General features: G+C 43.2%; 2 protein-coding genes across 47 annotated transcripts in view; one reads left to right on the top strand and one right to left on the bottom strand.

Annotated features, from left to right (window-relative positions):
- Positions 1-2164: 2164 nt before the first annotated feature.
- Positions 2165-3240, bottom strand: LOC103555982 (UDP-glucuronosyltransferase 1A10-like). Its single transcript, XM_008527836.2, has one exon. It carries the CDS (start codon positions 3114-3116, stop codon positions 2208-2210), a length of 909 nt encoding a protein of 302 aa, XP_008526058.2. The 5' UTR covers positions 3117-3240; the 3' UTR covers positions 2165-2207.
- Positions 3241-4898: 1658 nt separating this feature from the next.
- The window catches only part of USP40 (ubiquitin specific peptidase 40), a 77197-nt gene continuing 69610 nt past the window's right edge, over positions 4899-12485 (top strand). For 11 of the 46 annotated variants that reach the window (XR_011539832.1, XR_011539833.1, XR_011539840.1 and 8 more), the window contains exons 1-4: positions 4905-5044; positions 6125-6342; positions 8909-8976; positions 9891-10004. Coding sequence is in view for 10 of the 46 variants with exons in the window: in XM_070618594.1 (XP_070474695.1) it covers positions 6144-6342; positions 8909-8976; positions 9891-10004 (381 nt within the window). In the remaining 36 variants the exon portion in view is untranslated. Of the gene's footprint in view, positions 5045-6124; positions 6343-8908; positions 8977-9890; positions 10005-12485 lie in introns of all 46 variants that reach the window. The other 35 variants (XR_011539841.1, XM_070618602.1, XM_070618596.1 and 32 more) reach the window with 25 other exon arrangements.

Below are 12485 nucleotides of genomic sequence, written 5' to 3'. Positions count from 1 at the left end.
AATTTTAGGATTCTTTGTTCAATTTCTGTGAAAAATGTTCTTGGGATTCTGATTGGGATAGCATTGAATCTGTAGATTGCTTTAGGTAGTATGGACATTTTAACTATGTTTATTCTTCCAATCCATGTGCATGGAATGTCTTTCCATCTCTTTATGTCGTCATCAATTTCTTTCAAGAAAGTCTTGTAGTTTTCATTGTATAGATCCTTCACTTCCTTGGTTAAGTTTATCCCAAGGTATTTTATTCTTTTTGTTGCGATTGTGAATGGGATTGAGTTCTTGAGTTCTTTTTCTGTTAGTTCATTGTTAGTGTATAGAAATGCTACTGATTTATGTATGTTGATTTTATACCCTGCTACTTTGCTGTAGTTGTTGATTATTTCTAATAGTTTTTCTATGGATTCTTTGGGGTTTTCTATATATAAGATCATGTCGTCTGCAAACAGCGAGAGTTTTACTTCTTCGTTGCCTATTTGGATTCCTTTTATTTCTTTTTCCTGCCAAATTGCTAGGCAGTACACTCTTTGACATCAGCATTAAAAGGATCTTTTCAAATACCGTGTCTACTCAGACAAGGGAAACAATAAAAAAATAACAAGTTGGACTTCATCAGACTAAAGAGCTTCTGCAAGTCAAAGGAAACCAGGATCAAAATGAAACAACAACCCACCAACTGGGAGAAAATATTTGCAAATCATATATCCAACAAGGGGTTAATCTCCATAAAATATAAAGAACTCACACAACTGAACTACAAAAAAACAAACAACTCAATCAAAAACTGGGCGGAGCACATGAAAAGACATTTTTCCAAGAAGATATACAGATGGCCAATAGGCACATGAAAAGATGCTCAACATCACAGATCATTAGGGAAATGCAAATCAAAAGTACACTGAGATATCACCTTATGCCCGTTAGAATGGCTACAATTGCCAAGACAAAAAAATAACATGTTGGAGAGGTTGTGGAGAAAAGGGAACCCTCATACGCTTCCGGTGGGAATGCAAACTAGTGCAGCCACTGTGGAAAACACTATGGAGATTTCTCAAAAATTAAAAATAGGACTACCATATGACCCAGCTATCCCACTACTGGTATTTATCCAAAGAACTTGAAATCAACAATACGAAGAGACTTATGCACCCTTATGTTCATTGCAGCATCATTCACAATAGCCAAGACGTGGAAGCAACCCTAGTGCCCTCTAACTGATGACTGGATAAAGAAGATGTGGTATATATGTATACTATGGAATACTACTCAGCCATAGAAGAAGACAAAATCACCCCATTTACAACCATACGCATGGACCTTGAGGGTATTATGTTAAGTGAAATGAGCCAGACAGAGAAAGATGAACACTGTATGATTCACTCATTTGTGGAAGGTAAAAAAACTCATGAACAAAGAGAACAGATTTGTGCTTACCAGGGGAAGGAGGGTGGGGTGGGCACACAAGGTGGGGGGAGCACATTTATATGGTGTCTGACAAATAATAATCTACAACTGAAATTTCACAATGTCATAGACTCATGACCACAATAAAAAATAAGTACATGTTTGCTCCTAGGAATTAAAGATACATTTCCACAAATACAAACAACATATGTTCAAGGTTGCCCACTACTCCATTATTTTAATAACAAAGGCCTGGAAACAATCCAATGTCCATCCATAACACACAGATTGAATGAGGACTGGTACAGCCACACAATGGAGTACTATGTGGCTGGACAAAAGAATGAAGAAGGTCTCTATGAACTGGTAAGAAGTGATTTTCAGGAAATATTTTTAATTGAGAAAAGCAAGATACAAAGAAGATGTATATGCTAACATTTATGAAAATGCATAAATGACTGGTTTTGCAAAAGAAACTCAGGAAAGATAAACCAGAAATGATTTCAAAAGGGAACAAGGAGGAAGATACATGGACGGGATTGAGACTTCTGAGTACTGCTTTTTTATAATTTTGACCTTGAACCATGCAAATGTTTTACATATTTAAAAAATAAAACTATAAAGACTAAAAAATATGCAGCCTGGAAATTAGCTACTATGATATCAATTGTATACCCATGCATATCAAAGAGGGCAGCTTTATAAAATTTGATAAAACAGTTAAATGAATTGGAGGGACATACTTCATCCAACTAGAAAGAAATTACAAATGTCAATGACAAATTGCAGTTTAGTAAGGAATCTTTTTAGGTCCATCGCCAGATTATTCTGAATATGCTACAGGAAAGGTAACTCACCTTTGTCAGTGGCTTTCCCTGATGGCAGTTGATACCGCCGATGAAGATCACGTTAGGCATCACAGGTTTGGGATAGTCAAACACAAAGTCAGTTCGTAACAACCAAATTGACGTATGGCTTAAGAGATCATATTCTGTGACCGTCTTTTGGAAAATCTCAGAAGCAAATTCTAAAACATTTTTGATGAAGTAGCGGCAAAATAAATATTCCTCGAAGTAGAAGATATGTTTCCGCACTCTCTCCCTGAAAGTCAAGGTGTCCGGGAACCCTGAGAGAAATCTAGGAACATAGGAAGGAGCACTGGGACACTGCGTACCCTCTTCAAGATGGTGGCAAATTACTACCTTGGTGAAGACCACAGATGGGAGGGAAAAATATTTGGCTACAATGAAGCCACACATATCAAAAGGATCCAGAAAGACCGCATCAAAAGAATTCTCTTCTAGGTATTTTACTAACTTGGCGTCATTAAACAGACTCCTACAATGTGAGTAAAAGTGTTCAATAAAACTATCACCAGATGAAGTCAGCAACGTAGAAAGTAAACTTTGTTCCTGACCTTTCCAGTGAGCCTCAGAGAAAATGTTGAACTGAGGATCCAGCTCCTCCAGAGTGTAAAACGTAGAATATGTCTTTACCGTAAAATTGAGTGATTTCTCTATGTGCCAACTCACCTCTGGCATGACTATGACCACCTCATGCCCTCTGTGGATGAGTTTCTCCACAACCGAATGCATGGTAAACCAGTGGCTCCCATCCATGGGTACCACCAGCAGCCAGCCTGCGTCAGCAAAGCCGGGTGTCAGCAGGAGACACACACATAGAGGAAGGGAGCCGGTCAACATTGCAGGAGCCATGGATCAGATAACTGCAGCCTGGAGCAGTCCAGCTGCATGGGTTCTAAGTGCAAGCAATACAGCCGGCAGAGGAAGCACGGGCACAAAACCTGCCTCAGAGAGGGTGTGTATCCATACCACCATTAAAAAAAAATCACTCTCATTGCCTATGATTTACTCATGAAATGATAAGGAATGAGTAGTATTTTCTGAGACACCTATTTGTACGTGTTCCAGATAAGAACAGCTTTCGATCTTTGCCTTTGGGCAGAGATCATGCAGCGAACAGCAGGGCCACTGTAGAAATAATTACGAAGAAAGGCTTTTGGGGCTGGCCCTGTAGCCGACTGGTTAAGTTCGCGCGCTCCGCTGCAGGCGGCCCACTGTTTCGTCGGTTCGAACCCTGGGCGTGGACATGGCAGTGCTCATCAAGCCACGCGGAGGTGGTGTCCCACATGCCACAACTAGAAGGATCCACAATGAAGAGTATACAACTATGTACCTGGGAGCTTTGGGGAGAAAAAGGAAAAAGTAAAATTTAAAAAAAAAAAGGCTTTTGTACTCTGAGGACTTAGAAAGATAAAAAGGAAAGTAAATGTCAATAAAGCTGGTATTTTTGCAGTATGTCCCAAAGGAAAACTTGGATTTTATCCTGACTACCAAAGACTCCTTGTCCAGAAAAGACTGGCATCCCAAGTTCCAAGGAAAGACTTGAGGCCCCTCACCAGGGACCTCTTCACTGGCAGTGGACCTGAGGTTCCCAAGGGTGTCTGAAATGCCTGGCTTTGCTCCTTGTCTTGTTCCACCTTCAGACCCTTTGAGGCCTCCAATATGGTGACATAAAATTGACACGCCCACTCTAGGGATGTGATGGAATGTGACTGTCGTTTATTTTTAGTCACTTTCCCTGGACACGTCACATGCAGTGGGCGGTCGCCTGCCCAGAAGCTCTCTGCTGGGACTCTTCTCTGCTCTGCTTCCACATTCCTCTGTCTAGACCTCTGCTGTGGGCTCGCCCAACAGGCCTGGTGTCCTCCTTCAGGAATCTCTGCATCTGTCTCCCACACTGTACCAAGCACTCCTTGAGGTCAGGGGACATGTCCTCTTTCTGTTTGCACCCTCGTTCCGCACTCCCCCCGCTATGCCTCGCACAGAGAAAGCACATGAGGAATGTGGGCTGCACTGGACCGAATCACCATTGCTGTTCTCAATCTCTGAAACCTTTAGCTGAAGCCAAAATGATTTTCTCCGTGTCTCCCTCATTCAGGCCTGGATGGAGGCTGGGGTGGGCAGCGGAAATGCCAGAAGAGCCTAAACGGGCTACAGAAATAATGCACTGAAGTTACCCAAGTGGGCAAGAGAGGATAATTGCGAGGTATTTTTAGTGTAGTCTTCCGTATGCTACCTCCAGTTTGTGGGGACGAAGTAAACACTGGGGATGTTATAAACGTTCAAGGTTATGTGAAATTTTATTCACAGGGTTTGCACAGGAGATACAGCTGGAAAATTATTTGAAAGTGAAGGTGAACTTGAAGCCCTACACAAATGTTTCCAATGGTTACGCCACTTGGGAATTACCCAGGCCAGAACACGTATGATCTTAGTATGGATTGCGAACAGCAAAAACTATAAACCTAAAGATGTGAATGACTAGTGAGTAGCCTAAAGGCCAAGCGGACCCACGAATCCACTTGTCAATGCCGAAGCCAGCACTGTCGCCCCACCGCGACTCCCGAACTCTCCGGGAAGAAGAACTACATTGCCCATAAGACCCCGTCAGACGGGCCAGCGCTCCTGCGGGGTATTCTGGGAGGCGTAGTCCCGGTGTTCCGTAGATCGCTGGCGCTCGGGGCCGTGGGAGACCCGCCTTCGCCACCATGGCGGCCCCCGCTGTGGGCGCGTCCGTTCGCTTCGAGACTTGGCTGTGGCGGGGGTCAGGGCTTTAGGCAGTAAGTGGGGCCGGCGGCCGGGGCCGCGGGGACGTGGGAGGCTTGGGGCCGTGCCGGCGGCAGGGCCTGAGGAGGGCGGGGCGAGGGTCTGCGCGGCAGGCCCCGGGACGCGGCGTTTCCCGGCGTCCGCTCGGGGGTGCCCGGCCGCGGGCTCGGCCCCCTCACAGCCCAGGGTCCGCGGTGGCTTGGGGGTCCTGAGGGCCTGACCTCGGCGGTGCGGTGGGGAAGACAGGAGCCCGGACACGAGGTCGAGGCCACAACTTCCCGCTGCAGTTTTCGTGCTTTTCTTGCGAGGAACGGGTTGCAAAGGAACCTCCTGCCCTTAAAGTGCTTCCTGTGCCTTAGCACCTGCGTTGGGCGCTCTGCCTTGCTCGTCCCCGGGTGACCCCCCGCCGCACTCGGTGTGAGGCCTTGAGCGGCCCTCCAGGTCCCGGTGGTGCTGGGATCTCTGGGTTCCTGTCGGAGGGACTGGAACCCCATGAGTTTCGTGGCCGTCTCTCCCCATGGCCCTCCGCCGGCTCTCCCGCTCTGCGACCATCTGCTACACTACTGGACAGATGAATTTGTCCCATTGAGTTCAGGCAGGTGTCATAATCTGGTCCAAGTGTGAGAAGCAGAGACTTTAGGAGGGATTGAGGGTCCCGGGGCCCCTGTCAACTCTCAGGATCTGGGATCGGCACTGCCGCCCAGCGTGGGATCAGGTGGGTGATGGGGTGTCTTCCGTTGTTCAGGAGCGGTGTCCATGTGCCTTCTTTAAACGGCTGTCATTTACTGTGTGCCCAACCCCACACGAAATGCCTTTCTTTCGTGATGTCGTGTGATTGTTGAAATGACCCCGCGTGATAGGCGGTTTCCCGTTTTACATATAGGAACACAGTTAAGTAACTTAGCCAGGGTCACCCAGGTCGTGTGGAGCAGGGATGAAAACGTCCAGGTCTTGCTGCCTCCAAAACCCACACTACTGTGTATACTTTCTAAGGAACAACTTAAAGTAGATACTCCCAAGTATAAGACAGCGAAATGTGCGGACAGTCTGGGTTAAAATTAAAAGCATTTATATAACATGCCTTTTTCTTTAAGGGTAGTATTTAGTTTCACAATGTTTGGGGACCTATTTGAAGAGGATGATTCCAGTGTGTCACATAATCAGTATGGAAAAGGGAAGAAATTAAAGACCAAAGCTGTGGAGCCCCCTCCTCCTAGAGAATTCACCAATTTAAGCGGAATCAGAAATCAGGGTGGAACCTGTTACCTCAATTCCCTTCTTCAGACTCTTCATTTCACCCCTGAATTCAGAGGTATGCTCGTTACATGCATTTGATTAGTAATATGTACCACAGTCTCTAGGTGTAATTAATTATGCCAAATCACAAAGTATCTCAGAGCTGTACAACACGGGATGTGCTTAGTGTTGCTGATGTAACATGTAGATTTATAATTCTCTCTGTAGAGAGGTATGACGCTTAAATTATCTCAAATATATGCTGTGTGATCACAGTGATGTTTACTAAGAAAATGAAAAAATAAGGCAATCTTTTCTAATTCCCGTAATGTAAAATACAACATAAAGACAATTTTGTCATGAATGCCAGCCTTCATTTCTATTACACTATTTGTATTTTTGAGTTTTCAAATTTCTCCAAAGTAAACACTTAAGGCAGAGTTACCCAAACAGTTATCTCCTTCATTTTGGAGTACGGACAGTTGTCTCATTATTTGTACAGTTTCAAATTCTTCATGTGCGATTCTGAAATCCAGAAGCCTCTGACAAAGCCATCTGATGTGAACTTGTTTGGGCTCAGAACCTGGCCTGATGTGAGGCTGTTTATAGTCTTAGTTGTCTCACTTGGGTGAATATTCATACATTTGTTACAACAATATTAATCTCCTTGATTAATGGATGCTGTTTGTCTCAGACCCTGCTGGGATGTAAGATTCACACATATAACCCTTTCTTCATATTACCTTTCTAAAGTCTGGAAATTCTGCATTCCAGAGACCCAAGATGTGAGATAAGGAATTATGTGCAAGGAACAGAGACTCTCTCAAATCAGCTCGATCACAAAGGGGGTTTATTGTGAGGATCTAGGGCAACCTCCCAGAATCCACCTACAGGAAGCCAGTCTGACCTCCTTGGACCCTTGGTTTCTTGCCCCTCTCTCTCTCTACATGTTTGTCCCATTCCCGTCTCCGCAAACGAGCTTCCTCCACAAGGGTCTTAGTCTCTGTCTTCCCTTGATTTCATGTGGGCATTTCTTTGCCGTCACCTGGCCCTGATTAGGCCAGCTTTCCATGGTGTCTCCATGTTTTGAGGACAGACAGCCTGGCTCATCCTATATCTGGTGTCACATCGCCCTTCCCACCACTACCAGATTTATCAACTCTTTGTGACACCTTTGTTGCTCCTAGGTTTAGAAAGACTTCCTGCCTCCAGACATTTAGTAGACATTTACCGTTGTCTCCTTCCCAGAGTCTTTCTCATGGATTGCCCTGCATGTGGACCTAAGAGTGGTGCCTCCTGTCCCTGACTCCCTCCCGTCCATAGAAGTATCTCCCTGACACATTCAGTACTTCCACCATTAGAAACTCTCAGCATTAATAAGCAGATTCCGAGGGGGTTAAAAGTTCTCCAAGTTTTAACACTGTTGAAGTTAAAGGGCAACTTGAAGTAGAAAGTAGTCTTAAAAAGAGATTGAGGAAGGATGTTTGGTGGGGAGAGGAGGTGGACTGGTCCTGGAGAGTACCGCAGCAAGCCCAGGGCTGAAGAGCCCCAGGCCATTTTCCTCTCTGGCAGAGGGGATCACCAGCCAGGCACATGGGCTGAGCTCTTAGAGTGGACTGTGCTCTCCTTCTAAGACTTAGTGTGGATCCCGATGCTTATTGAAGGGGAGGTGAAATTTGAGGAGGGTCAGCCGTAGCAGCAAACTGGGGTGGCAGATTTTGGAGCTTTTGGAATCATATTTGAAGGAGTAGGGCTAGACTGGGTTCCACTGTCCTCCCAGCTCAATGAGTATGATGAGAGTACACGGAGAGTAGTGGGACGTGATTGTGAAAGTCCTTGTGTGGTTTTTTGTTTTCACCTTTAGATTCATGGTTCATTTTAATTCAGATCCTGCCAGGAACTCAGAAGGAATATAACATCCACAGCAGTAGTCACTAGGGCAGGTTTGTGTTCAGTGGGAGACAACACCCATCCGATCCCATCCCTTCTCTCCTTGCGGTATACCAAAGTTCCCCAGTAAGAGTACCTGTCTAGATTTGAATACAGATTTCCCCACAGATTCAGATATGCCCCATTGGCTGGCATACCTAGATGTTGCGTTTAAAAAAAAATCTGGAGACTATCACTAAGCTGCCAACTTACTTTTCCTGGTAAGACCAGTACCGTCTATCATTACCCTCAACACAGAAAAGACATTTTCATACCAAAATAAGAAAGGGCATGATCTCAGAGTTGAAGGTGCTCCTTCTCATGAAAGGGTGGTTGGAAACCTCACATGTCGCTTGTAAATGAACACATGTGATACTATCACATATTGTATATTTCCTAATATTCCTCATGTGGCTTTTGGGACCCACTGCCATAGGCAATAGGAAGCCATCAAAGATTTTCTGATATTACTGTTTTTAGTTTTATATGCATGATTTTCCTTTTATAGATCTCCATACTGAAACCTTATGGAGATAGTGGTTAAAAATAATGTTACCCAAAAGTAAGATGTGTAGAGTAAGGGTATAAATATCGCCACAGTCAGATTTCTGAGTTTTTAACTGATTTCACTTAGTAGTGGTCTTGGCTTTCTAAAACAGTTTTGTAAAATGAAATAATGTCATTTACGTCTCTGATTCTACTTTTTTGTTTAGAAGCTTTATTTTCTCTTGGCCCAGAAGAGCTTGGTTCGTTAGAGGATAAGGATAAACCTGATGCAAAGGTATTAAATCTATGATGTACAGGGGTTTTTGGAGAATGGAGTTCATGTTTTTTAAGGAAGGAATTAAGTTCCTTATTCAATAATTTTATTAATTACCAAATATGATCTTTATTTTCAGACAGTAACTTGGCCTATACCTACTGGCAATGGAATTTTCCTTCCAAAACAGAATTACTTTTCCAAATATAATGCTGCTGCTGCTGCTTTAGGCACACACCTTGCTCTCTGCTGTGTTCATTCTTTCTTCTGGTGAAGGAGATATTTGCTAGTTGTCCACACTAACCAACCAAAAATCTACTTAATGCACTTATTTTAACAACAACAAAAAATGGAGACCAGTATTCTTTCAATTTGGTATTCTGCTAATAAATTGAGTAAGGAATTGATTTATTATAAGTGCATATCTAGTCATGTTCCTCCCCTCTGTAAACGTCATTCAGAAGTTTATTGCTCTCAGGCTAAAATCTGCACTTAATAGGAGTCTTTCATGATTCAGCCCAGTGCTTCTCAAACCACCTGTGTGAAAGAGTCAGTTTTTGTGTATTTTTTTATTCCCAGTCTGTTGCAGATCATACTCTCAGGGAGTATGTCTGTATCTGGGATATTTTAGAGAAAGGATGAACTATTAGAGACTTAAATTACTGTGTGTGTAATCAATTGGGTGGTTTATTAGGATTTTCATATTGATGTGTACTTTGTCAAGATGGAGAACTCCAGACAGCTAAAACTTTTGGTGTTGAATTAGAATTTTCAATGACGAATGAATCTTAGTTCACTCTTTAAAATATTTGTAAACTTTCTCCTGAGTGAACTAAATGAGCCAGGAGACATGAGAAAACAGCATGCAGTTCTTTTGAAAAACCCCAGCACCATTTCAAAGACTTCATTTAGAAACGTGTATGTGTCTCGCCCAGGTTCGAATCATACCCTTAGAGTTACAGCGGCTGTTTGCTCAGCTTCTGCTCTTGGACCAGGAAGCTGCATCCACAGCCGACCTCACAGACAGCTTTGGGTGGACCAGCAATGAGGTACGAAGGTCAGCTTCTCGAAGGAAAAGTTACCAGCAGTAAAGAGTAAACGCCAGTTTAATCGTGTTGTCTGACTTCCTTTAATTTTACCTTAGGGTCTCAAGCTATTGCTTAAGGATTTACTTCTCATATTAAATAATTACGAGCTAGCGATAAGTTTGTAGATGCTTGCTGTATGCAGGACTTTATGAATGGGTGTGATTTGGGGTTGAGGAGAGAGTTGTGGATACAGGGGGAAGCATAAGAGCTGATTTTTACAATTTCTACCCTTAATATAGTCTAGTTGAGATACAACACCTATTGCAGGGAAATTACTTACCATTTATATAGCAAACTGTGAATCAGCTTTAAAAGCTGCCTGGCGATTTTATCTGCCTTTATGACATGCTTTCGTGTTTGAATCTGGGTGTGCCGATTGAACATTTGCTTCGAGCAAAACAGTGAAAGCGTTCTGACAAGTCTTTCCACTTTCCCTGTCCAGCCTTTCTCCTGACCCTCTTCATTTTCTTCCTGTATCCTGTTGTGTGCAGGCTTCCTCTCATTTTTCTGTTTGAGTTCCTAAAGGATGTTTCATTATATACAAACACTGAACATTTGTCAGCAACAAGTAAAGGTGCTTGTTATGAATATTGATAAGCTATTAGCTATGGAAAATTGAACAAAACCAGGTCTGTGATTTTTTATGTAATAGATGTATTCTTGCAAAGACAGAGGTATGGGAGGCTATCACAGAATTTAAAGAGGCAATGATCAGAATAATGCTACGTTGCCTTTAAAAATAAACTCTAAACCGTGGTCCTCTTCTAAGCAGGAGCATTCCTTCACTACGTGGTGCTGTGTGGTGAAGAGGGAGGCTTGGGCTTTGAAGTAAAGTGGGTGTAATTAGGCCCTCCATGGTGCATCCTGGATCGCTGGTGTGGGGCAGGTGTTTTGCGTTAATTTCTTTTTCATTCCTTCTTATAAAAATAACCACTTCGTTGAGATACAATTCACATGCCATAAGATTCATTCTTTTAAAGAGTACAATTCAATGGTTTTTTAATATATTCAGAGTTGTACACCCATCACCACAATGAATTTTAGAACATTTTCACCACGCCAAAAAGAAACCCCAAACCCTTTAGCAGTCACCCTACCCCCCAGCTCCTGGCAGCACTTATCTACTTTCTGTCTCTATGGATTTACACACAAATGGAATCATATAACATGTGCTCTTTTGTAACAAGCTTCTTTCACTTAAAATAATGTTTTCAAGATTCATTCGTGTTATAGTATGTATCAGCACTTTATTTCTTTTTATTGCCAAGTAATATTCCTTTGGATGGATATGCCACATTGTTTTTGTTAATTTAGTCATCACTCAGTGGATTTCCCTTTGTTTTTGATAATAAGCTTTCACTAAGTTGCTGGTTTCATACCTCTTAAAGCTGTGAAAACCCCACTTATTTATTTCTAAATAAAATCTTGTAGAAAACCCTCCAGGACTGGACCTGCAGTGGTAGAGAGGGTCTCTGAGGGACCTTTGGCAAACTTAGAATTGTTCAGAAACAGAGACTGAAAACTTCCACAAGTTTTCTGTTCCATCAGAGCCAGTGATAACTGGAGAAATTGACATCCTTTAGTGTCTTATATGTTAAAAAACATCCACTTTATCAGCTTCTCTTCTCACGAAACTTATCTTTAAAATTGTCTTCCCTCACTGGCTCTACTTCTGTACCTTCCGTCTGTTCCTCTACCTCCTTTCTGCCTCTCTTGTCAGAGTCACTCATGACATCCATGTGCCAAGACCAGGAGACTCTGCTCTGTTCTCAGCGGACTCTCAGTCGTGCGCACTGCCTGACCTTAGAGCGCCAGCTCCTGCTGGTTCCCCGACCGCCGTCTCCTCGTTCTCCCCCCGCTGCCGTTCCTCAGGCTCCTGTGCTGGTGGTTCTTCTCTTCTCCACTTCCGAGGCTGGTGTACCCCTTGGCTTTGGTTTACAAATTATCCTTAAGGAGTAGTTCAGTCTGTTCACACAGTTGCATGACTCACAGTGGACTACAGCAAGTTCCATTGGAACTTTTCCAACAGCACTGTTAGTCTTGTTTCAGTTGGTGTATGTGTCAAAGCAATAAATTCTAGTTCTTTTCATATGTTGATAATTCAGACTGTTCACCAGTCCCTCTGATCCAAGTGAGATTTTGCTGTGCATACGCTGCCAACTCTTAGAGACTGCTCTGTGCCTGTTGTGTTCCTTCTTCCTCTCTCCTTTCTGTGGCGTGGCCGTGTGTAGGTTTCCCACAAGAATGTGTGCACCTTCCTGTTTTGAAGTGAGTTGAGTTTTATGTATACACTGACCACCACCTGTTCATATCTTCATTTTGTAGTAAAAATAAAAAGAGGTGGTGATCTCTTAACCTGTTCTCAGCTCATTTAGCCTAGTCATCTTTGAATTTGATCGAAGCTTACCTAGGATTTCTTGATAAATCTCGTGTTTTTTAACA

The sequence above is a fragment of the Equus przewalskii genome, chromosome 5, assembly GCF_037783145.1.
Source record: "Equus przewalskii isolate Varuska chromosome 5, EquPr2, whole genome shotgun sequence".
Classification (NCBI taxonomy): Eukaryota; Metazoa; Chordata; class Mammalia; order Perissodactyla; family Equidae; genus Equus; species Equus przewalskii.
This window is presented reverse-complemented; position numbering and strand designations above follow the sequence as displayed.